The 26890-nt window shown below is 41.4% G+C and overlaps 1 protein-coding gene across 1 annotated transcript in view; it reads left to right on the top strand.

The window, feature by feature from the left end:
* The window catches only part of LOC124855122 (MAM domain-containing glycosylphosphatidylinositol anchor protein 2-like), an 85115-nt gene that overhangs the window by 8274 nt on the left and 49951 nt on the right, over positions 1 to 26890 (top strand). Inside the window, exons 2-7 of the mRNA XM_047344687.1 lie at positions 3683 to 3822; positions 5855 to 6029; positions 6818 to 7014; positions 7306 to 7438; positions 14811 to 15083; positions 17309 to 17638. Coding sequence (XP_047200643.1) covers positions 3683 to 3822; positions 5855 to 6029; positions 6818 to 7014; positions 7306 to 7438; positions 14811 to 15083; positions 17309 to 17638 — 1248 coding nt within the window. The remainder of the gene's footprint in view (positions 1 to 3682; positions 3823 to 5854; positions 6030 to 6817; positions 7015 to 7305; positions 7439 to 14810; positions 15084 to 17308; positions 17639 to 26890) is intronic.

The following is a 26890-nucleotide window of genomic DNA, read 5'->3' as shown; positions in this document are numbered from 1 at the left end:
CTTTTGTTGCCATTTCCAGCATGTCTCACGGGACGACACAACGGAGGAAATCTGGAGAAACAGAAACTAGCAGACGAGTTACTTTTTTCCTCTACACTCTGATACAACAAGGTCAGAAGATTCATAACCGATCAAAAACCCCGCCGAGACTCCGACGCAGGTGAAAACCCACAGAGGTTTGTTTCCAAGGAGATGAGTTTTCCTCCTTGTTGATTCAGTCGACTGCAATGGTTCCTCATATTTTCCTGTTTTGGACAGATGAGAAGTTTACTGTTTTTGAGTTGATCATGGACACGTGACATTCATGGACCCACAAAACTACTTTGTGGGTCCAAGCGTTCCCTGGGTTGACCTCCTTAGAAGCTTCTTTGTGGATTCTGCATCAACATTCAGTCCCCAGCAGTTCCTACCTTAGATCTCTGCATCTTTGGTGTATCATGATCACAGATTCACCACCTCACGTGACTGATGCCTGCCAGATATTTATGGATCTTTATTAATTTCTTAAATTATTTTTATTAAACCAAATTTGATACCCATGCCTGATGTACCAGTTCTCTGCATTGTGAAATATGGCTGGTAGGCCTTCATCTTAAAGTATTAACCAAGATCTTACATTAGACATTTGAAGATCATCCAGTCAGCTTTCTACATCACTATCAGAATTATGAAAGTCTTGAATGTTGATTTCTGTACCATTATCATGTAGAACAAATCCCTAGCTGGACTAATAAACACATTACCAAAATTACCATTTCTATTAACATTTTGGAAATATCAGTATTATGAAATGAAGACTTTATACACTTTTATAGTACATCAGATGTTTTGCATCTACATAACTGCACATATGAATGAAATATCAAGCATAAAAACAAATAATCTGTGATATTTCAAATGTTGATGTCTCTTGGAGGCTGCCTCCTGCTGCATCTGTCACTGGGCACTCTGCGTTGAACCATTCTGCAGTTGTTGTAGCCCCACAAGTTTGTGTTAGCACCTTTCTAAAAATGTCAAAGTTTAATTGCCCTCCATTTAGGTGGATAAACTTTCCATGTTTCCCTGATTTCTGTGTCCGTCTCCTTGTCGCTCATCAGGCATGCAGGCACTCGTTTAAGGTATGGGTACTCCACATCAGTCAAAATGGAGCAATTAAAAGCTAAACAAAAAACACGACACAAAAGGAAATCACAGATTGTTTTGCATTCTAAAAAAAAATCATCTCAACAATCCATAAGTTAGTCAACTCACCCTATGCCTTTTTAATGTTGAGAGCTTGGGCTCTCTGATCCTCTTCATTATGATGTCTTCAGTCTACTAAAATGTCTGATGATTTCAAAGTATCTGTTGGGGGTTTCTATGAACACAAAGAGTAAAGAGTTAGGGGTAGTTATAAAACAAGAGCAAATATAGGGATTGTTTATTACCATAAACATAAATGGATCTGTAACAAAGACTAAATTGTTATCATTATGGTAGTCTACTAAAGATAAAATTTAATGCACTGAAGAGAAAACTGTACACACAACCTCTGGCTATATGATAAATTACAATTCACACACCTTGTGGTGTCTTGGTCTTTTTTCAGTGACTAGCTCTAAAAATACAATGTAGTTCTCTAAAGACACTGCAAGGGGCAGTATAGCCTCCACTGCCTGGCCCAGGGCACCCTGTAATAATTTACTGACAAAGGTGGCTGAAGAAAATGGTAATTCTGTAAGAGTTCTTATTTGTAAAGGTGGTAAATAAAAAAAGTGGAAACAAGACAGCAAGACAGCAAAGGGACACTGTAGATTAGTGAGCTATTAAAATAGTTGTCAGAAGTGTCCCTGAATTATACATAAATCTTTTTAGGAAGTGCTTCAGACTTAAGTTTCTGGTTCAGGGCTTCATGGTCCTCAGTGGAAGCTGGAAGGAGCTTCTCCGATGAGTCCACCTCTTCCACAGAAGTAAAGGGTTTGCAACGTAAGCAATGCAAAATAAGCATAGGTTACTATATTATCATTTGGACAAAACAATCTAGAACACAGGTGAGGCCATCTCCACTAACTTCCTCACTCTCCTCAGATCTTGTAGAGGTAAGGTTTACTCCTCTCCTAACTCTCCTAACCTTCTCCAAACTTTGTCACTCATGCCATCCTCTCTGTCCTTCCTAACCTCCTCACTTGGATAATAACAAGCTCCACTTCTTACTGACAGGAAGATCTTTATTTCCTGTATATACTATAAGTTTAAGTGATTAATCAGGTGTGTAGTACTATTCTTGAATAAGGTTCACTTTTCTGCCAAGGTGACAATTAAAAATCTGACAATTATCCTTTTAAAGTAGTAGTATTGTTCTCACATTGTGTTCTGCCCAGTTTTTTGCTACCTAGTGACAAAACTTGATCTTGTGATATAAACAGGGAAGATGCTGGGGAGCATTGAAACGTTGAAATGATTCAACGTTTCAGCGAAATGACATTATCTTTGTAAACTACATTGTAGAAATGTTTTTTAGAATATCCAATTAAGACCAAATTTGACACCTTTTTAAAATCCTATGTTCAGTGTATGTGTGAAGTTACACTGGTGTGAGATAACAAGCAAGTATGACAGAAAGATGCAGAAGGAGAAACATTATATTCTATTGTACAGTCAATTGTTTATATATGTACATTTAAATAGGTATTTTATTTTCATTTATATTGACAAAAACGAAAAAAATCCTAACAGAGAACAAAGTGTACTGGAGTCAAGTTCCTGGTTTGTGTCACAAACTTGGCAAAAAAGCTGATTCTGATTTTATTTATCCAAAACAGTTGAATAATGTTTGATGACAGCAATTTAAAATAAAATCTTTAAATCAAAAATAACCCTCTGATATCTTCAAATCTCACTTAATAGTACCAGGGAACATTAAAGATTGACAAAAAAAGTGATTTGTTTTATATTGTAATATATATCAATATCGACTGATATGAAAAATATTATCATGATAGGATTTTTTTCCATATCGCCCTGCCTTACTTCAGTGTGACAAAAATGTTTACTTTAAAGAAATGTATTTATGTTTATTTTGCTGACATCTAAAGTTCCCCTGAAATGTAAAGGAAATGTACCATCACACCCATAAATACTACACTGCAATACATTATACACTACTCTACTCTACTGTACTCTACTCTACTCTACTCTACTCTACAATACTCTACTCTACTCTACTCTACACTACTCTACTCTACTCTACTACTTGAGTACTACGTTGAGTGCCGATACCAATTCCCAGGTACCGAGCATCGGTACCCTATCGGTTCAAATGTGAAAGGTACCCATCCCTACTGGAAATACATTGGAAGTATTTCTTCTTTCTCACAGTAACATCAGGCGTAGCGGTAAAGAAAAATCATGTTTCTGTAGTTCTTCAGGTTTAAAAATCATGATGCTGTCGTTACGCTTCAATCAAGATAAATAAATAAGAATCTAGGATTTTTTTTAGTGTAGTGATAGCTGGAAGCCCTGTTTGTTTTGTTTTGGTGTCCCTTTTTAAAGTTGCCCTACAGAACATTGCATTGCGCCCTTAGTTCCGCGCTTAAACATTCTGCATGTGTTCAGGTATAAAACAGTTTGTTATTAAAAAAAAAATATATATATATATATCTTTATATTTAACCTTTGCTGTGTGTATTTTTATTGTTCACAGCTTCGCCTACTGTGCGAATTGTACATGCAGGTCAGGCCTGTAATGTGGAGGAAGAACAGTACAGCGAGAGGGTTTACACCATCCGAGAGGGAGAGACTCTGGAACTGCAGTGCCTCGTTACTGGACACCCCCGACCACAGGTAATTATGTTCTGGATGTAAATGTTGCTTCAAGTAAACCAAAAACTAACAGAAAAAATTCCAGTTACAATACAAAATGAATATGGTATGATTCAAAGTTTGGGTTGCTATTAGACAGAGACCATTTGGGAAAGCAGCATCCAGGGTAACTCTGGCGGAGCTGCAGAGATCCACTACTCAGCTGGGAGAATCTTTTGACAGGACTTTAAAAGTCTGCACTATGTGGAAGAATGGCCATAGAAAGTCCTGTTTGCAGTTTGTCACAAGCCATGCAGGAGACACAGCAAACGTGGAAGAGGTTCTCTGCTCAGAGGTGAACATGCAAAACGCTCTATGTGGGGGAGAATCTAAGTCTGTTTATTAAGATCTGCAGCTGCAACTGAAGCAAAAGGCGGTTCTACAAAGTATTGACTCAGCGGGCTAAAAGTAAATGCACACCACACTTTTCAGATTTGTCTTTAAAAAACAAATTGAAAAGTTTGTAAAAACATTTTTCCACTTCACAATGATGCACTACTTTGTGTTGGTCTGTCACCAATCAAAATAAAATACAGGGAAAACTGTGCTTTTAGAGTACCAAAATCAGTCAAGGGATTTTCAAGGGACTGAAATATTCATATAGAAATAACAGAACCTGAAATTAAAGGGGCTGCTGATCAAGAACCTTTGGGTTTAAAATTAGGATTAGGCAATAGAAATAATTCAGTTGTTCAATTTTTCTTAATGTTTTTAATTTGCCACAGCTAAGGGGTTCCCAGTACTTTTAAATCAGTTAACCAGCCACAACAATGTTGAATAACCTGAGCCAACAAGGCTTTTGATAAAATGGACCAAGAGAAGTAATGTGGTTCTTAATGAGAGAAGACAACAAAGCTGCAGCTTTGTGTTGTGCAAGAAAAGACAAAATGCAAGATTTTAAACAGTACTAGATTTAAATATTAGACCTAAAAATAACTGTTCAGTGTATTCTTGCCTGTAGGGAGTTCTGAGTTTGCTCCAAAAAGCCGTATTCTGGCATTAAAACACTAAAACAAATAGAAATGCGGGGAGTTAACAGACTGTATTCACACGCCCTTCCAAATTTTCTTTTGTTTTTTTGTAAGTTATTCTCCCACTTTTTTTTTTAACATTTTCACATATTATTCAGTAGATCCACATTTGGCAAAAGAAAAACATTTACCTACAAACCTCAGTGGTGTTTACTCAGACTATATATATATTCAGTAAATACTCTATAGACCAACCTTTAGCTGCAGTTCCAGCTCTACCAGGCCTGCACATCTACAGACCGAAATCTTTGACCATCTTTCTTTGCAAAAGAGCTAAAGCTCAGTTAGATAGAATCGATTGTGTCTGTGAAGATCAGCTTTCAAATCTTGACACAGGTTCTCTGTTGAATTTAGGTCTGTACTTCAACTACACCATTCTAACACATAAACATGCTTTGACATTCCATTTGACCATTCCATATTGTCTCTGGCTGTATGTTTAGGGTGGTTTTCCTGTGGGAGATGAACCTCCTCCCCTGTTTTAAGCCGTTAACAGGTTTTCTTTCAGGGTTGTCCTGGATATAACATCCCCACAGCATGACGCTGCCACCACCACGTTTCACTTCGGGGGTGGGGTGTTCAAGGGGATGTAGAGTTTTTCTCCACATATAGCATTTTGCATGTTTGCTTCTTGGTACTCTTCCATGAAAGACAGCATTTAGATTGTAATAGATCTCCTCTTAACAAATTGTCCAATCTGAGCTGTGGATCTCGGCAGCTCCTCCAAACTTACCATGGACCCTTGGCCACTGCTCTGATTAATGCTGATTTTGTTCTCTAACAAACCTCTAAGGCCTTCACAGAACAGTTGAATTTATATTGAGGTTAAATTACACACAGCTGGACTCTGTTAGCTGACTTCTAAATGTTGCACTGGGTTTTATTATGGGGTACAACAGTAAAGGAAGCTGAATACATTTACACACAACACCTGATTAAAAGCATGTGTGTGTGTGTGATCACACTCTGCTTTGTTTGGTCAGATTCGTTGGACTAAGACAGCAGGTGGAGCCTCAGACCGTCCAGGAAACCTGTCGCTGAACAGTGGAACTCTAAAAATTGAGAACATCAGCCGCCATCAGGGAGGGCGCTACTACTGCAAGGCTGAGAACGGACTGGGATTCCCGGCCATTCGCTCCATACGAGTGGATGTCTACTGTAAGCACACAAACAGAAACAAGCCTCTCTAGAGCAAAATGCATCAGATTTCACCGTTTTAAAGCAGAGTTTACATTAAAACAAACATTCTACTTAAAATATTCTAAGACGTTAGATTACTGAGCCTCACATCACTGTTTTATCATCCTGTGCTGATGACAAAAGGTTCAACCGTGCCTATTCTCTGTTCTTTAAACATATTTAGAAGAAATAGTTGAAACCACAAACATGAAAGTGTGAATTGGCGCTATATAAATAAAACTGAATTGAATTGAATTGAAAGTGAAATATGGAACACTAGTTGTGGTGTACTCTATAGAGAAAATACACATAAAAACCTGAAAAATTCTTCTGAATACTGTGGACAATGTTCCAGATTGTCTTTGTCCATCTTAAATGACCAAACACTATTTATATGGTTGCTATCTGAAGCCTAGAAACACATGCACATTCAATTGATCAGCTGCTGCTGGTTTTCATTTACAACTTTTGATAAACTGGCATCTTTTATCAATTGAATTTGACTATACTGTATTTTTAGGCAATGAAGTGAAATTACTGCAGGTGGATTGAACTGGATTCTGTCTATATGCAAATGAATAGGACTTGCTAGGTACTACAAAGTACCACTAAGATAAAATGTTATCTTATATCTTATCTCGCTTTATAAATAAACAGAGTTGAACTGAATATCTGAAACATTCTAAAATTAATGTTTTCCTTGATTGTCTTCCCTCTTCATCCTCTAATTATTCACCACATCTCTCGCCAACAATCTGCCTCCTCAGACTTGGATAAACCAGTAATAACTGTGCATCAGAGTGATGACGAAGCAAAGGAGCAGTTCTACTTTGAACGTACCGTCTTTCTTCGTTGTGCTGCCAACTCTAACCCTCCTGTCCACTACACCTGGACCAGAGACAGGGAGATGCTGGCGGAGGGCTCAGACTCGGGGGTGGAGATATACAAGCCATTTTTCACACAGGTGAGGAGCCAAGATCACAGCACATACCATCTAAACTCAAAACATCAAAATCAAAATTACCACTTAAGCTAAAGAAACCTTTGCACAGGAATATGGGTCATTTAATCTTACCTTCACTCCTCTGCTCACAGTTCGTTCTGATAGTCACTTAATGTCATTTAACCCTCACAGTTGTTTTGTAAAGATACAGTTTACTTTTTTAATTTCCTTTATCTCTGTGGTTCCTCTGTCTTTATTTTTAAACTCTTGCGAAACACGTTTTTACGTGAAGATTTGATTTTTGTGTTTCAGGGCGAGACAAAGATCTTGAAGTTGAAGAATCTTCGTCTGCAGGATTATGCTGACTACACCTGCATTGCCTCTGTCAAGAATGCTTGCGGCATTAGAGACAGAAGTACCCACTTTAGTCTGAACAACAGGACAGGTACAAAAGCACTCAGGAGCACAAACACAACAGAGAGAATTGAAGAATATCTGCATGTATGCCTCTTTAACTAAATCATGTTAGTGCGTGCTGTTCATAAGGGGTTAAGGACTTTTAACAGGAAAGATCCTGCAATTTCTATCTTCCAATTAAAAATTCTCATTAGTTCCCCTGATAATTCTTTTTAAGTTTTGATTTTAGAAATTATTGAATGAAGCTCTTACGGCAATTGTTGAATTTTGGTAGTCTCAGTTTTAAAAAGGTTTCTTTTTTGGCTTGATGTAAACCAGTAAAAATCTTATCTGTAAGCACATGATGCTAAATGTTTAAAAAAAGAGCCTGATATCTCCATTAGTTAGGGTTAAATATGTTCTCAAACCAAGTTATCAATCTGTTGTTAATTACCAAAATTCTAAATGGTTAAAACTATCCTCATCTGGTTCAAAATAAACACAAAAAATGCAAACATTTTTCTTCACTATCCACATCATTGAACCCAGATGTTCCAGTTGCTTCCACAGGTGTATCCAACCCAACACCTAGGCTTACACACTGCTTCTACAAAACTCTGTGAAAGAATGGGTTGCTCTCAGGCCCAATTAATTCCTGGGTGGGACCATGGTAGGATGCCACCTGTACAAGAATTTGCCTTGCAGCTAAATATTTCACACTGAGGTGTAAGTGGTATTATTAAAAAGATAAAGGAATTGGAAAGAAACAGCAACTTGATCACTTGATCAATGGTAGGACACGTAAAATCACAAAACTGGGTCAGGGCCTTTAGGTTAGCTCAAGAACATTATGTGGAGATTTTCATGAAATAAGTTCCCATGGCAGAGCTGCTACCTCCAAGCCTTACATCACCAAGTGCAATGCAAAGGGTCTGATGTGGTGGTGTAAAACAGGCTGCCACTGGACTATAGAGCAGCGAGACGTATTCTCTGGAGTGGTAACGGGTGCCTCTTGGTCTAATGTTCCGGTGAACCGTCTAGGTTTGGCAGTTGCCAGGAAACCACACTTGCCTGACTCATTTGAGTTAAGTGTAAAGTTTGGTTGAGGGAGGATTATGGTGTAGGGCTGACTTTCAGAAGTTTGGCTTGGCGCCTAATGCCCTCTTTCCACTAGTCCCTTTTCAGCATGATTCGTTATGGCTTTTCCTGCTCTGTTCATTCTGAAGTTAACACTCAATTAATTTTTTACTACATTTTGTCTCGTTCATCATGTTGCAATGTATACCTTAAATTTAAGCATGTTTAATAATTACAATTGAGAGCAAAGGTTTTAAATGTGGTTTTAGAAAATGGATTTCCAATATTATTAAATATTCTGCAGCTCAGAGCAAGGAGACGAAAATCCTCCAAACCAGATTTAGCGCAACATGTAATGAAGGAGTGGACAATATAAAGACAGGGATAAACTTAGTCATTACAAAGGCAAAAGCAGAAATTAAACATTAACAGGCTTTAATCTCTGTCTAATATTTTTCATTGAGCGTAAATAGCCCATTTTCCACCTAAAGCCCTCAGATTTAAACATTTGTTTAACCGAGGTAAAAGGAATCCCAGGGAATTGTGTGCATTCTGTTTCTATTGCTTAGAAAGGCCACTGACCATTCATTTAAATCAACCTAATGGCGTATAGGGAAGTTGTGAGGAAAACTGCAATACACCTTCGTTCCAGCAGATGGCATTGCTCTTGTACTGCGTTTAAAAGACTATTACCTAATAAATATTTTTTTTGTTTCAACTGATAACTAATAGATGGTGAGCAGCTTTAGAGTTGATTAATTCTTTCCATTATTCATTAAGTAGGACTGGATTCATAAGCAGGAAAAGTTTAAATTATTATTTTCCATTATATTTCTTTTTACCAATCTGCATCAGGCCAGAGTTGTTGCTTTACAACTGCATAATTCACTTACAATACCTACTAAACACTGATTAACACACTTATTTTTCTTTTACTATTGAAATAATCAGGTAAACTCACAGATATCTACAACACAACAGAAAACAGAAAAACATCTTTAGTAAAAAATTTATTTATTAGAATAAACAAAACAGCTGATCAGTCCAGAGGTAAAGTGAATTGATACCTAAATTGTAATGATCAGTAAATATTTATATAAAGTAGAAGATGCGTATACAATGGAATAGACGATAGCATGACACGAGGTTGAGAGGATCACTGTGAGCTTTTGGGAAACCGCATCCAAACCTGGAATTGTGGTCTTTCCTCCTGCAGAGCTGTCTGCATAAAACTATGAAAAATGGAAAATAACAAAGATTTCACACTCCGCTAGGTTAGGTTAACATGAGAAGGCAGTCTAAGGAAAATGTGTATTTTTTTATGTACATGAAAAATTTAAAGTGCTCTGAAAATCAGTACTCTAATAAAATGTTTGTCTTACAGAACTGTAGTGAAACCGAAATCAGCCTGTGGTTAGTGAGGAAGTCCCAGTCCAGCTGCCCGGTTAGGTTAGCTTAGCTTAGCAGCCAGACCAGCCTCCCTGCTCCGAAAACTCAGAAAGAACATTTCATAGTGGGCTCATTCTTGATGAACTGAATTCACAGATTAAGTTTTCTTGTTTAAAAACATCTTAAAACTACTTTTTGTGACAAAAGAGATCCTTCCTGCCCGCAGCCATCAGCATCTACAATGGCTCTTTGAAGAAATCTGCAGAATATGAGCTACAACAACATTTAATTTCCCTCTGGGATTAATAAAGTATTTTTGAATTAAATTGAAATTAGTGGTATAAAAACAATACATTTGTGTACTGGCTGCCGCCATGCTGGTGCCATGTCTCACTGCACACAGCCCCGCCCCTTCAACAATCCCAGGGAAATCTGAAAGTCTTACCTCAGAGCAGGACCTTCTGCCTGTGAAAGTAAGGCCCCGGTGAAAAAGTGAAATCACCCTGGAGCTGTCCACAAGCGATGGAAAAAGGCTAATTTCTAGTGGTCATTAGGTCCTCCTTAATTTCTAAAAGAGTAAATATTACATTTGATCAATTTTCAAATATTCTAAATCCATTCTAAAAAGCCATTTGCAAATTCTTTTGGAAAGGCGAATTAGATGTGAAAAAAAATATCCAAGATAACGGTTAATACATATTAATATACTGAAACATAATTAAATGTTCGTGTAATAATTTAGGCCTCAGGATAAACAAAACAGGTTTGGATTCCTAACCTAATGAAATACAGAGTTAGAGGTGACCTAGATGTTGTTGATTTAATGAGAAATTGGTTATTTCAGTCATTATAAACTACAGAATTGTCATCAAACATCTCTGCTGAACGCCAGAGAGAACCTGTGGTCAGTTCTCAAACAGCAGCTTGGAAAACAGAAGTTAACTAACTGTGCTCAACCTCAAGGACCATGAAGGTAATTTATAGATCAAGATTTGGTCCAGAAGGTGACGTTCACTGGAAGAAAGATTCATACTGTAGTTATTGACCCTCAACAGAAGTTTGTTGTACTTGCTAAGTAAACAAAAACAACATTTGAACTTAATAGTTTAATTGTTCCTGCAAAAATCTTTACCTTTCAGTGTAAGTTCACAAATACACAAACATATCCTCAGCACATACACTGAAAATCTATATACTTCATCCCGTTTCAAAAAGCTGTATTCAGTAAAGTTGTACATACAGAGGTTGGACAATGAAACTGAAACACCTTTCATTTTAGTGTGGGAGGTTTCATGGCTAAATTGGACCAGCCTGGTAGCCAGTCTTCATTGATTGCACATTGCACCAGTAAGAGCAGAGTGTGAAGGTTCAATTAGCAGGGTAAGAGCACAGTTTTGCTCAAAATATTGAAATGCACACAACATTATGGGTGACATACCAGAGTTCAAAAGAGGACAAATTGTTGGTGCACGTCTTGCTGGCGCATCTGTGACCAAGACAGCAAGTCTTTGTGATGTATCAAGAGCCACGGTATCCAGGGCAATGTCAGCATACCACCAAGAAGGACGAACCACATCCAACAGGATTAACTATGGATGCAAGAGGAAGCTGTCTAAAAGGGATGTTCGGGTGCTTACCCGGATTGTATCCAAAAAACATAAAACCACGGCTGCCCAAATCACGGCAGAATTAAATGTGCATCTCAACTCTCCTGTTTCCACCAGAAATGTCTGTCGCGAGCTCCACGGGGTCAATATACATGGCCGGGCTGCTATAGCCAAACCTTTGGTCACTCATGCCAATGCCAAACGTCGGTTTCAATGGTGCAAGGAGTGCAATTCTTGGTCTGTGGACAATGTGAAACATGTATTGTTCTCTGATGAGTCCACCTTTACTGTTTTCCCCACATCCGGGAGAGTTACGGTGTGGAGAAGCCCCAAAGAAGCGTACCACCCAGACTGTTGCATGCCCAGAGTGAAGCATGGGGGTGGATCAGTGATGGTTTGGGCTGCCATATCATGGCATTCCCTTGGCCCAATACTTGTGCTAGATGGGCGCATCACTGCCAAAGACTACTGAACCATTCTTGAGGACCATGTGCATCCAATGGTTCAAACATTGTATCCTGAAGGCGGTGCCGTGTATCAGGATGACAATGCACCAATATACACAGCAAGACTGGTGAAAGATTGGTTTGATGAACATGAAAGTGAAGTTGAACATCTCCCATGGCCTGCACAGTCACCAGATCTAAATATTATTGAGCCATTTGGGGTGTTTTGGAGGAGCGAGTCAGGAAACGTTTTCCTCCACCAGTATCACGTAGTGACCTGGACACTATCCTGCAAGAAGAATGGCTTAAAATCCCTCTGACCACTGTGCAGGACTTGTATATGTCATTCCCAAGACGAATTGACGCTGTATTGGCCATAAAAGGAGGCCCTACATCATACTAATAAATTATTGTTGTCTAAAACCAGGTGTTTCAGTTTCATTGTCCAACCCCTGTATTTTATCTTGTTCAAATGACTCTTATTACCATGGTCCATACAATAGAAAGAAATGACACAAAAAATATGTTTCATTAAGTAAAAGCTACAGAGCATCTTTTTGCCCCCGACAGTTGCACACAAGAGGTACTGAAAAACAGCTGAATTATGCAATTATATTTAACGAGGGAGCTAAAAATAGCTAAGTTGACCTTTGCCAAGCGAGCATCATGTAAATCACATCAGTCCCTCGAGTTAAGATGGAGCAGCTTTCAGTAGTTAAAATGTTTGCCTTACTTCAAGGTTGTCATAGTATGTAAAGCTGTTGGTAATTATGTACCACACAGGACTCATGGGTCTTTTCTCCAGGCAGTCAGAATGGGGTTCCATCTGAGAGAACTTTGCACCAGTCTTTTGCTGTCCATCTATGTACTTCATGCAGAATTTCAGTCTGTCCTTGCTGATTTTCTTGGACAGAAGTGGCTTCTTGGGTGCCCTTCTTGTTAAACTCTATGCTTCACTGTGTGGCCAAATGCATTCACACACCTGCTGCCATCGTGGAGCAAGCTTTGCACAGGTGGCAACACAATAATGCAGTCTTCTCATCAGTGTGCAGAAATCTGGCGCTTGATGGACAATCTTGGATGTGTCAATGCAAATGAACTCCTTACCATGAAGTCTAATTATCTTGTTATTCTCAGAGGGGTTTGATGCAAAGTCACTTCCAATCAGTCAGTCTGGTAATTAGATTGATGGAAGAATTTCAGATGGACTGTTTCACAGTTTCACCTGTGCTGATGTTATGACTGAACTGGCATCATTTGATGCCAAAGCAGAAATACATTGAAAATGGGATTTTGTTATATAGGAACCTTTTTGGGCTGATTTGTAATGATTAATCTCCATGTCATGCCTCTGCCCAATAATGAGAAAAATGACTTTATGGGAAATCTTGGTTTATCTCCACCTAACTTTAAAATTTCAATTATTTTACATTCAGTTTTCCTTGGAGGTAGAAATTATTATTTTTTTCCAATCGCTTTTTATCTTTGCTCATAACCTAAAATGATTGGTATTGATTCTGATGTATTTCACTTTCAAAAATGCTCCCAGTGTTTAGTCTCGTGTAGTCTGATGAAAAATGTGTTAACGTCCTTTAATTTTTTGCCTACTTGAAGATTCAGATTCAGATGGTTAGTTTTCAGTGAAAATGTAATTAATTGAAGTCAAATAAAAAGAGATATGTCTCATTCTAAAGGACTGTCTGTTTCTAATGCTACAAATAAGAACAGGGTGATGGTGAAGCCTATGATTTATGAGGCTTTATGTATCTCGAATATATCTTGGTGGTTGGTGGACCAGCTGTATCAGTGGCCCAGTTTGCTGGAGTAATACTCAGTGTTTCTAGAACTGCTAAGCTGATTCAGTTCGCTAGACAAGATAAACCTTGAACTGGGACAGTTACATGAATCTTTCTATCTTTTCCAATCTTGATGCAATGGACAAAGAACATTGTACAACTCCTTTTATTGATTTCTCAAGAGTTTTTGACACAGCCCACCCCCTTATTTTGGTGAACACTCTGCATTATTTTGTACTGTATGCTGTGCTGTAATTTGTCAGGAAAAACAAAGTGTATCCTTAATGCTGGCTCCCATTCCTCTTCTCTCCAGAATCTATGGAGTTCCTCAGGCCTCCATATTAGGACTCCTGCTCCTTATTCTCTACAAAGCTAATCTTTGTGGAACTTTACAAATGCTAAATTCCATTTTTATGCACATGATATTATCCACTGTTCCTCCCCATCAGTCAGTTTGTCTTCATGTTCTTTAGGTCATTTAGGTACAACATAAATTGGAGATAAATGCAGAAAAAAAGAAATTGATATTTGACAGACAGCTGTCCAAACCTCATAAATTCAAATTTAAATGGTAAAAAAATGTTACGGTATCATTATTAACCAAAATGTATCAATTAACACTTTCATTAAAAGACTTGTTTCTAAGCTGAAACTTAGTTCAGTTTTTTTGTTTCTTTTCCAGGTAAGAAAACCCATGGTTCCACAAACCTTTATTCTCTTGTTGGATTATGGGGATCTGCTCTTTATTAAGGCACTATGCCAGTATCTAAAGAAGTTGGAGACTATCTAGCATTATGCTTTGTGTATTACTGGATGTAGAAAAAATCTATTTCACTGTTTCCTTCGTTTTGGTTCTGAATGTATGTTTTTTATATAAATGAGAAAAATCGGAAATTGTCAGAACTTGGAGAAATTTGTCATTTTTAATGGAAAAAGAGGAAACTTGAGCTGTTCAGTTTGTTACACATGGTTTGCCTGTTCAGTCTGAACTAAATAAATGGTTTTAATTAGAAAAGGGCCTTTCATCTTGGATCAATAAAAGATGTAATTAAATAACCTTTATCATAAGTAGCTTTCTTACCACCTTCATTGTTCTGCCCCCTCAGCTCCTCCCACTGTTAAAATACTTTTGGATGATCCCGTGGTGGCAAATCCTGGGGAGACGATCACTCTGGTGTGCAAAGTGATGAGCGGGCACCCTCCACCAGCACTGAGATGGTTGAGGGTGGAGGGTGAGGAGCTACCGAAGAGGACCATTGTCAAAGATGGCACACTGACCGTCCCTGTTATTAGTGACGACGATGGAGGAACCTACACCTGTGTTGCCTCCAACAATGTAGGAAACCCTGCAAAGAAATCCATCACCATACTGGTCAGAGGTAAGACATGAACACCATGTTGCAACCCAAGCAGTCTATCAGGGCTACACAGTAGATGGGGATTGGCACCTTTACTTTATATCCATCCATCTGGAGGCATCAGTCGATGGATGGATGGATGGATGGATGGATGGATGGATGGATGGATGGATGGATGGATGGATGGTTGGATGGATGGATGGACAGATGGATGGGCATGCTAGCTTTAAGGGGTGCCCCAGCCTTTAGAGCTTCTTCCTGTTGTCATTTCCACCCATCCATACCTGCTTAGCCAAGCCTGCATGTCAGTTCAAGTCAGTTTACTTATATAGCTCCATTTCACAACAAATATAATCTCAAGGCATTTCAGAAAAAAAACACCATCCAATTTATACGCATCTATATACATTTACCTGAATTCAACCATACACAACATTCAAAGTAAATTACATAAATACATAGTCAGTCCTAGTTATCAAACAATGCAGTCAGTTTATTATGCAAATTGGTAAAAAGGTTTTCTATCTAAGGAAACCAAACTGGATCAAGTCACTGACTTGCAGGAATAACTTCTCCTGAAAGAGCATGTAGCGACAGTGGACAATCAATTTCATCGAGTCTTCAACTTTGCAGCAATCCTTAATACTGAGCTGCATGCAACAACAGTGGAGAGGAAAATTAATTAATTTATAGCAGCAGTAGCTCCTTTAGTGGCTTCATCTAGGAGAGAAACACAGCTAAGCAAATAAGCACAGAAAGACATGCATATCATCTGTTGAAGGAGCAAATTAAGTTCTTGGCAGCAGTAGCTCAGCTGATGCCCCCCTCCAGGAAGGTGTAACAGCTAAACTGAATGCCAGGCCAGATGTAGCTTCTATGAAGAAAAAAAACCAGACATAACATCAAGTTAAAAGCTGAAATAACAGCAAATAACACACTATTGGAGAGTAGTATGAGAATATAGCAGAGAGAGTGAAAGTGGTCATTATGACCTCCAGCAGCCTAAGCCTATAGCAGCATAACTACAGAGATAGCTCAGGATAACCTAAGCCATTCTCACTATAAGCTTTATCAAAAAGGAAAGTTTTAAGCCTAGCCTTAAAAGTAGACAGGGTGTCTGCCTCACGGACTAAAACTGGGAGCTGGTTCCACGGGAGAGGAGCCTGATAACTAAAGGATCTGCCTCCCATTCTACTTCTAGAGACTCTAGGAACCACCAGTAAACCTGCAGTCTGAGAACGAAGTGCTCTGTTAGGAATATATGGAACAATCAGATCTCTGATGTATAATGGAGCTAGATCATTAAGGGCTTTATATGTGAGGAGGAGAATTTTAAATTCTATTCTGGATTTAACCGTGAGCCCTTCATGCCTCCTTCTGCTGACAAGCTTTATGGAGATGCTGATTATATATACCAGCAGGATTTGGTACCTGCCACACTGCCAAAGGTACCAAAAGCTGGTTCAATGACCATGGTGTTACTGTGCTTGACTGGCAAGCTAACTGAAGCCTATAGAGAATATATGGAGGATTGTCAGAAGGACAATGAGAAACCAGAACCAACAACTGAAATGACCTGAAGGCCACTATCAAATCAACCTGGGCTTCCATTACACCTCAGCAGAACCACAGGCTGATCCATGCCATACTGTGTTGATGCAGTAATTCATGCAAAAGGAGCCCAACCAAATGAGTGCATAGAAATGAACAGACTTCTCAGAAGCCTGACATTTCTGTTTAAATATCGTTTTTGATGGATCTTATGTATAGTCCTAATTTTCTGCGACGTTGAATTTTAGGTTTTCTTTGTCTGTATGCTATAATCGCTAAAATTACAAAATGTAAGGACTCGAAATATTTCACTCTACGTGTATTGATACTAGAAGCAAGTTTCACTTTTTGAAACGAGTGACAAAAAATGCTGATATATATATTCAAATTTTTTTAGATGTGCCTGTATGATCATGTCAGCTAACAGCAATGCATGTGTACAATCTAGGATTTAAGACTGTTTTCTGTTTTAATTGGAGGTTTTCTCAATCAGAAGTCTCTAGGAATGTTCCACCAGTACAAACCTGACCTCCTGAATGTCTCAGCCCAACAAGCCAAAGCATTTGCTGTTTCTTTCTTACCTTTCTTGCCCTAACCATTTAATATTTCCATCAGGTTTTAACTCCTGCTTTATGATGAAAAAGAATAAATATCTAGATAATGCTGTCTTTTCTGTTCTCTTTTATTTTCCCCAGGCCTACATAAGGGTCGGTTCTGGATCACACCAGACCCATATCACAATGAAGACAACATTCAAATTGGCCGGGAGGTCAAGATTAGCTGTCAGGTGGAGGCCACACCTTCAGACGAGCTGCAGTTCAGCTGGCTAAAGAACGGCCGGCCACTGAAGAGCTCAGAGCGAATGGTCATCACCCATACTGACCCTAACATCTCACCAGGAACCACCAACCTGGACATCATTGACCTAAAGTTTACAGACTTTGGCACCTACACCTGTGTGGCATCACTGAGGAATGGAGGAATCCCAGAGATCAGCATTGATGTTAATATTTCCTCCACCACAGGTGAATCACTCTCTGGAATAATGAGCAGTTAAATCAGTGCCAACAATCTCTTCATGGCACCTAAAACAAACAGTTCTTTCAACATATTTTCTGACCTCAGACAGCAAGCATCTCTCTGGTGGCAATTCATGTTTTCAGTTTATTTATATAGCGGCAATTCAGAACACATGTCGTCTCAAAGCACTTTACAAAAAGAAGTCAGTTTAATTCAGATCGGGGAGGCCATTCCTCCCGATCACGCCTCTCCAGGTGTTACTGTCGTTTCCCACGTGGGCGTTGAAGTTACCCAGCAGAATAATGGAGTCCCCAGGAGGGGCACTATCCAGCACCCCCGACAGGGACACCAAGAAGGCCGGGTACTCCGCACTACCACTCGGCCCGTAGGCCGAAATGATAGTCAGAGACCTCTCCCCAACCCGAAGGCGCAGGGATGCGATCCTCTCATCCACTGGGGTAAACACCAACACGAGACGGCTGAGCTGGGGGGCGACAAGCAAACCCACCCCAGCCCGCCGCCTCTCCCCGTGGGCCACTCCAGAGTAGAAGAGAGTCCAGCCCCTCTCGAGGAGATGGGTTCCAGAGCCCACGCTGTGATTGGAGGCGAGCCCGACTATTTCTAGTCGATATCTCTCGACCTCCCGCACAAGCTCAGGCTCCTTCCCCCCCAGCAAGGTGACATTCCACGTCCCTAGAGCCAGCCTAAGCATCCGGGGATCGGGCCGCCAAGGTCTCCACCTTCGTCCGCCGCCCAATCCTCTTTGCACCGGTCCCTCACGGTTCCCCCTGCAGGTGGTGGGCCCACTGGGGGATGGTCTTGCGTCTCTCGTTCGGGCTTGGCCAGGCCGGGTCCCGCGAGGAGCAACCCAGCCACCAGGCGCTCTCCGACGAGTCCCGACCCCAGGCCTGGCTCCAGGGTGGGACTCCGGCTCCGCCGTACCGGGCGACGTCACGTGCCTCAATTTTGTAGTCGTCATGAGCCAAATTCGGGCACTGTTTTGTTATTGGACTTCTGTGCTAGTCACGGATTGTCCATAATGAACACCATGTTCAAACATAAGGGTGTCCATCAGTGCACTTGGCACCAAGGTACCCTAGGCAGGAGGTCAATGATCGACTTTGTTGTCGTATCATCAGACCTTCGGTCGCATGTTTTGGACACTTGGGTGAAGAGAGGGGCTGAGCTGTCCACTGATCACCACCTGGTGGTGAGTTGGATCCGCTGGGGGAGGAGAAAGACGGACAGACTTGGCGGGCCCATGCGCATAGTGAGGGTGTGCTGGGAACGTCTGGCGGACCCCTTGGCCAGGAATGTATTCAACTCTCACTGCTGGGAGAGCTTTGACCAGATTACGAGGGATGTTGGAGACATAGAGTCCGAATGGACCATGTTCTCCGCATCTATTGTCGATGCTGCTGCCCGTAGCTGCGGCCGTAATGTCTGCGGTGCCTGTCGCGGTGGCAATCCCCGAACCTGGTGGTGGACACCGGCAGTAAGGGACGCTGTCAGGAGGGGGAAGCAGTGCTTCGCCAACACTGTTTACAGTGGGGGTGGGAAGCTGCTGACCTCGACTGGGGACATTATCGGCCGGTGGAAGGAGTACTTCGAGGATTTCCTCAATCCTGCCATCACGCATTCCCTGGTGGAAACAGAGGCTGGGGACTCAGGGTTGGACTCTTTCATCACCCGGGATGAAGTCACCGAGGTGGTTAAAAAGCTCCGCGGTGGCAGGGCTTCGGGGTTGGATGAGATCCGCCCTGAGTACCTCAAGTCTTTGGATGTTGTGGGGCTGTCATGGTTGACACGCCTCTTCAACATTGCGTGGTGGACGGGGACAGTGCCTTTGGATCGGCAGACTGGGGTGGTGGTCCCCCTACATAAGAAGGGTGACCGGAGGGTGTGTTCCAACTACAGGGGGATCACACTCCTCAGCCTCCCTGGTAAGGCCTACGCCAGGGTTTTGGAGAGGAGAGTCCGGCTGATAGTCGGACCTCGGCTTCAGGAGGAGCAGTGTGGTTTTCGTCCCGGCCGTGGAACACTGGACCAGCTCTATACCCTCTACAGGGTACTCGAGGGTTCATGGGAGTTTGCCCAACCAGTCCACATGTGTTTTGTGGACCTGGAGAAAGCATTCAACTGTGTCCCTCGTGATGCCCTGTGGGGGTTGCTTCAGGAGTATGGAATCAGGGGCCCTTTACTGGGGGCCATCCGGTCTCTGTGCCAGCGGAGCAGGAGTTTGGTCCGCATTGCCGCCACTAAGTCGGACCTGTTCCCGGTGCATGTTGGACTCCGGTAGGGCTGACCTTTGTCACCGGTCCTGTTCATAACTTTTATGGACAGGATTTCTAGGTGCAGCCAAGGGCCGGAGGGGGTCTGGTTTGGGGACCAGAGGATTTCGTCTCTTCTTTTTGCAGATGACGTGGTCCTGCTGGCCCCCTCTAGCCAAGACTTACAGCATGCAGTGGGGCGGTTCGCGGCCGAGTGTGAAGCGGCTGGGATGAAGATCAGCTCCTCCAAGTCCGAGGCCATGGTTCTCGACAGGAAAAGGGTGGCTTGTCCTCTTCAGGTTGGAGGGGAGTTCCTGCCTCAAGTGGAGGAGATTAAGTATCTCGGGGTCTTGTTCACGAGTGAGGGAAGAATGGAGCGGGAGATCGACAGACGGATCGGTGCGGCTGCCGCAGTAATGGGGGTGCTGTGCCGGACCGTGGTGGTGAAGAGAGAGCTGAGCCGAAAAGCGAAGCTCTCGATTTAACGGTCGGTCTACGTTCCTACCCTCACCTATGGCCATGAACTTTTGGTCATGATCGAAAGAACGAGATCCCGGATACAAGCGGCTGAAATGAGCTTCCTCCGTAGGGTGGCCGGGCACTCCCTTAGAGATAGGGTGAGGAGCTCGGCCATCCGGTAGGGGCTTGTAGTAGAGCCGCTGCTCCTCCACATCGAGAGGAGCCAGTTGAGGTGGCTCGGGCATCTATACCGGATGCCTCCTGGACGCCTTCCTCGGGAGGTGTTTCAGGCACGTCCCAACGGGAGGAGGCCCAGGGGACGGCCCAGGACATGCTAGAGGGACTATGTCTCTCGGCTGGCCTGGGAACACCTTGGCCTCCCCCCTTAGGAGCTGGAGGAGGTGTCTTGGGAGAGGGATGTCTGGGCGTCTCTGCTGAGTCTGCTGCCCCCGCGACCCGGTCCCGGATAAAGCGGAAGACGACGACGACGAAAAGTCTGTTCAATCAAATCATATATATTCCAAGTCAAATACATACAGTCCAATTGATCCTAGCTTTTTAACAATGCAGTCATGTTCAGTTTGTTTTTCGAATTGATTAAACGTTTTTCTATCAATGGAAACCCAGCATGTGGCATCCAGTCAGTGACTTGCAGCATTCACTCCTGGATGAGCATGTAGCGACAGTGGACTGTTTCTTGCATTGTGTCGTTGACTTTGCAGCAATCCCTCATACAGAGCATGCATGTAGCGACTGTTTTAGGACATTGTTTTGCAGTTATCTGGTAGGAGATCAGTGTTACACATTGCTTTCTTAATAGTTCTGGGTTCTGTGAACATCTGCTTTTTCAGAGGCATCAACACTTGTAGATGATCAGTTAGTTAAGTTAAATGTGGCTCCTGGGTGATTCTTATCCTTTGTCGTCCTCCAAATCCTATAAGGGTGTAGTTAGTCTGTATGTGTTGCCCCTTATCTAAGGCTGAGTTAACCTCGTTTTAAAGACTTGGCAAGGACCAAATAATATTTTCTACAATGCCTGTCCAAAAAATGTGCCTCTAATTTGGTCATTACTTCATGAATTATATTTCAGCTGGCATCGAGTTATTGAACCCAAACTGATACAGTAAGGAGCTTGTCATTTCTTAACAACCATTTTGTAAGACAAATCCTGTGGTGGAAATATGTTAATTGGCTTCAGAAGGCATACATCAATCAAAGAAAGCATTTATTGAGATTGTTGAAGCTACTAAAATTAGGTTAAGAACTGTCTAACGCATTTTTTAAAACTGGAGGGACAGTTTGGAATTTAGGATGTCAAACTGTAAAATACAACAGCAGAACTCATGGATATATTTAGTTGTGAAAATAAGAGCATTTTCACACACACAATGCAAAGGGAACTCAAGGTATTTGGACAAACCCTGAGCATCTTCTTCGTGAGACTGTTGTACAACAACAGAGTGTCTTCAGGCAGAGGCGTCTTCAGATCTGCTGTAAGACAAACGCTACAGGAGATCCTTCTTGCCCACAGCCATCAGCATCTACAATGGCTCTTTGAAGAAACATGCATAATATGAGCTACAACAACAATTAATTTCCCTCTGGGATTTGTAAAGTATTTTTGAATTGAATTGAATTCACCTGAAACATTATTGTAGCCTTAAGAAAACCACCGAAACAGAGAGGCTAATGGAAAAAAAGGCCATAATTTGCTAAGGAGCATAAAGATTTGCCTCTGGAGCAAGAGAAAAAGGTCATGTGGTCGCAGTCCAGATTTACCCTTTTCCAGAGCAATCTAGTAAGATTAGAGTTGCATTAAGTGATGCACCTATCATGCCTAGTGCCTACAGTACCAGCCTGTGAGGGCATCTCTGTGATCTGGGGTTGCTAGTTGGTCAGGTCTTAGTTCAGCAACATTATGTACCCAGAGAATGAGGTCCACTGACTATCTAAATATACGGAATGGCCAGGTAAACCTGAGTGAATTTCTTTTCCCCTGATGGCAAGGACATATTTCAAGATAATCTCAAGTTTTGCAATGTTTAATCATAAGCATCTAACCAACAGTAAGACAAACATGTTAAACTGTCATTCAAACAGCTCATCAAGCAAGTGTGCAGCACAACATAATTGCAATGTTTAATGTTTATAAAAACAGTTCAGAAAATGGTCATTTTTTGTAGCATTTATGAAATAGCATCATACCTTTATTAAGTATTTGTCAAAGACCATAAGAATAACTTTATGCAAAAAAGCAATAACTGCAGCCAGTGTTTATGGTTGGTTTACCTTATTTCTCTTAGTGTTCAGAGAAATCTAGCCTGTTTTAGGGTTGTACCATTGTACTGAAGTCAGGTTGAATGTCTGAGGTGGGTTTGCAAAGGACAGCACACAAGTGATCAACACTAAGTGAGCATCTGTATATGTTAAACTTCATCACTGAGAATGTTTGCTCACAGATGTACAGGTCCTTCTCAAAAAATTAGCATATTGTGATAAAGTTCATTATTTTCCATAATGTCATGATGAAAATTTAACATTCATATATTTTAGATTCATTGCACACTAACTGAAATATTTCAGGTCTTTTATTGTCTTAATACGGATGATTTTGGCATACAGCTCATGAAAACCCCAAATTCCTATCTCACAAAATTAGCATATTTCATCCGACCAATAAAAGAAAGGTGTTTTTAATACAAAAAACATCAACCTTCAAATAATCATGTACAGTTATGCACTCAATACTTGGTCGGGAATCCTTTTGCAGAAATGACTGCTTCAATGCGGCGTGGCATGGAGGCATTCAGCCTGTGGCACTGCTGAGGTCTTATGGAGGCCCAGGATGCTTCGATAGCGGCCTTTAGCTCATCCAGAGTGTTGGGTCTTGAGTCTCTCAACGTTCTCTTCACAATATCCCACAGATTCTCTATGGGGTTCAGGTCAGGAGAGTTGGCAGGCCAATTGAGCACAGTGATACCATGGTCAGTAAACCATTTACCAGTGGTTTTGGCACTGTGAGCCTGTGCCAGCTCGTGCTGAAAAATGAAATCTTCATCTCCATAAAGCTTTTCAGCAGATGGAAGCATGAAGTGCTCCAAAATCTCCTGATAGCTAGCTGCATTGACCCTGCCCTTGATAAAACACAGTGGACCAACACCAGCAGCTGACACGGCACCCCAGACCATCACTGACTGTGGGTACTTGACACTGGACTTCTGGCATTTTGGCATTTCCTTCTCCCCAGTCTTCCTCCAGACTCTGGCACCTTGATTTCCGAATGACATGCAGAATTTGCTTTCATCCGAAAAAAGTACTTTGGACCACTGAGCAACATTCCAGTGCTGCTTCTCTGTAGCCCAGTTCAGGCGCTTCTGCCGCTGTTTCTGGTTCAAAAGTGGCTTGACCTGGGGAATGCGGCACCTGTAGCCCATTTCCTGCACACGCCTGTGCACGGTAGCTCTGGATGTTTCTACTCCAGACTCAGTCCACTGCTTCCGCAGGTCCCACAAGGTCTGGAATCGGCCCTTCTCCACAATCTTCCTCAGGGTCCGGTCACCTCTTCTCGTTGTGCAGCGTTTTCTGCCACACCTTTTCCTTCCCATAGACTACCCACTGAGGTGCCTTGATACAGCACTCTGGGAACAGCCTATTTGTTCAGAAATTTCTTTCTGTGTCTTATCCTCTTGCTTGAGGGTGTCAATAGTGGCCTTCTGGACAGCAGTCAGGTCGGCAGTCTTACCCATGATTGGGGTTTTGAGTGATGAACCAGGCTGTGAGTTTTAAAGGCCTCAGGAATCTTTTGCAGGTGTTTAGAGTTAACTCGTTGATTCAGATGATTAGGTTCATAGCTCGTTTAGAGACCCTTTTAATGATATGCTAATTTTGTGAGATAGGAATTTTGGGTTTTCATGAGCTGTATGCCAAAATCATCTGTATTAAGACAATAAAAGACCTGAAATATTTCAGTCAGTGCGCAATGAATCTAAAATATATGAATGTTAAATTTTCATCATGACATTATGGAAAATAATGAACTTTATCACAATATGCTAATTTTTTGAGAAGGACCTGTAGGTAGATCCAAAGAGAATCAACATCATCTGAGCAGGTCTACTCAAGTGTGGAAAGATTTCCTCTTTTAGTGAGGAATAACACTGACCTTAATACTGACTTAAAATGCTCTGCCAGTAGATTATCAGACTGTAGATCAATGCGTTTACGCTGGACATCACTGGGTGCATTATCTACACTGTGAGTAAAGGGAAAATTAATCATGCACATTTCACTCTCTACTGCTTTGAAGCCTTCAATTCTTCTTTAAAACTCACCATACAGTGCCCCTAACAAGGAGGTGATTAGGTGATTATGTGACTTCCTGCAGTGTTGGCAAAAGAGTTCACATGTTGTCCTCTAATTGACTTGAAAGATACTTCAACTTTCTCTTGAAAGCTCTCACCAAGCTGTACATTTCATTTGCAAAGAAGTCCTTGCCTTACAGCTTAGTATTTAGTCAACCATTAGTGCAGTCACATCAACAGCAAAGGCCAGATCGGCCATCCAATGTGCATCTGAGAGCTCTGGGATGGCCTTACCTTGTACTCTTTTAAGCACCTTGCCCAGGCTGAGCCATCTCACAGTGGTCTGGTTGCCCATGTCACTATGCTCACTGTCATGTTCCTCCAACAGTGAAACAAACTGTCCTCTTTCCTTGATTAAATTAACTATTTCTGTTACATCAACATAGCTAATTTTTAGCACTGACTTGCACAACATCTAAAGAACGATACAATGCAAAAATCTCAGTTTCTGTTCAGGGTTCATTTCAGACACTATCTTGCATTCGCTTCACAAGTCCAGGTGAAAATGAAAACCAAGTCCAACATTTTCCTTGTCAGATTTGAACAGCCATCACTTGTAACACCTACTAGTTTGTCCCATTCAAGTCTCAGTGTGTTCATGGATGCATTTACCTCCTGTAATCCTTTAACAGTGCTATAATGTATGTATGTCCTCCACACACTAAGCACACAGCTGTAAGGTTGATTTTAGTAATGAAATATTTAGAAGTCCATACTTTGTTAAAAACTCTACATTCTGTGTCAATTTTCTTTATTTAATGTTAGCTGACATATTAAGGTGCTAAGAGCTAATTTCTTGAGAGCCGTTCTATACATTTTGCTGTGGCTTATGCTTCTCAGTAAAATGTTGGACAACACAGGAATAGGAACGTGAGGCAGTTTGTCCTTGAACTCCTCTGAATAGGAAACGTTAGGCGGTCTGTCCCCGAACTGTAGGTGATGATGGAGCCAGAAGTGTAGATGGCGATGATGAAGATGATGGAGCCAGAAGTGGCGATGATGAAGATGATGTAGCCAGAAGTGGCGATGGCGATGATGAAGCCAGAAGTGTAGATGGCGATGATGAAGATGATGGAGCCAAAAGTTTAGATAGCGATGATGATGGCGGCTGGGTCCTAATAATCTGAGGCGTTAATGAGTGGGCTCTTGGGCTCTCATGCAGGAGAACACTGGGCTCAAATGCATAAAGAAGAACTGAGCAGATCATGGAAACTGCAGCTCCTGCAGACAGCTGCTGCTGTAAGCATTGGAACCACTTTCTAGTACAGGATGGAGGTCTTTCTGTCCCAAAGCGCTTTGAGCAGTCTGTATGACCGGAAAAGCGCTATATAAGTTCAGTCCATTTATTTTCAGCATTTCATGCTGACTTAATCTACTAGACCTTCCTTGGTGTATGTTATAATGTCATTTATGACTTCTTCATGCCTTAAAAATGTACATCTTCCATTCCAGTTAACTCTTGTGGCTGTACTTGTAACTAAGTTGTCATTCCACCCATACAATCTGGTTCCAGTTTATTAAGCAATTCAAATCCAACACGGCTTTGGCTTTTTCCCTATTGTTACGTAATCACGGACAACTGTTTCCCTCTCAAGTACAATGAGGGCCTGAAAGTTTTTAAAGATCTATTTATTGATGGTGCGTTTTTTGTTTTTCTTGCCCCTTCTCCACCTCTTCTCTTACTATAAAATCAGACACTGTATAAAACATTATATTTGGCAGGCTTACCTTAGGTTAGATCTTTCCCTGAAATCCTCTTTCTCTGTTGTGTATGGCTCTCTTCTCTTATCCAATTCTTCACCTATAGTTAAGGTCAAAACAGCTTGGGACTATGACCGACTATAGAGGACACCTGGTGGGAAATGGCTCCATACTAGCACAATTTGCACTTGCCTCACACTTTTAGTATTTTGTGGGATTAATCTGCCTAAAGCTCATTTGTCACATATTTATATTGGAATAGATTCTTTGCGCGACAACTCATCTTGCAACCTCTCTCACATGTTTTATTCCTGCCTGCTGGTGCAGCATTTTTTGGTAGTTCTCCTGGTAATTTAAAGTTAACCCCCCGTTTCAATATTTGGCCTCCCAGATGACTTCAAAGGATTATCTTCTGATCATCTAGTTTACAAATCCTTTGCTTCTGACCTCAACCCAAAATAACACC

This window comes from Girardinichthys multiradiatus, chromosome 19, assembly GCF_021462225.1.
Source record: "Girardinichthys multiradiatus isolate DD_20200921_A chromosome 19, DD_fGirMul_XY1, whole genome shotgun sequence".
NCBI classification, from domain to species: domain Eukaryota; kingdom Metazoa; phylum Chordata; class Actinopteri; order Cyprinodontiformes; family Goodeidae; genus Girardinichthys; species Girardinichthys multiradiatus.
Note: the sequence above shows the minus strand (reverse complement) of the source record. Positions and strands in the feature narration are given on the sequence as shown.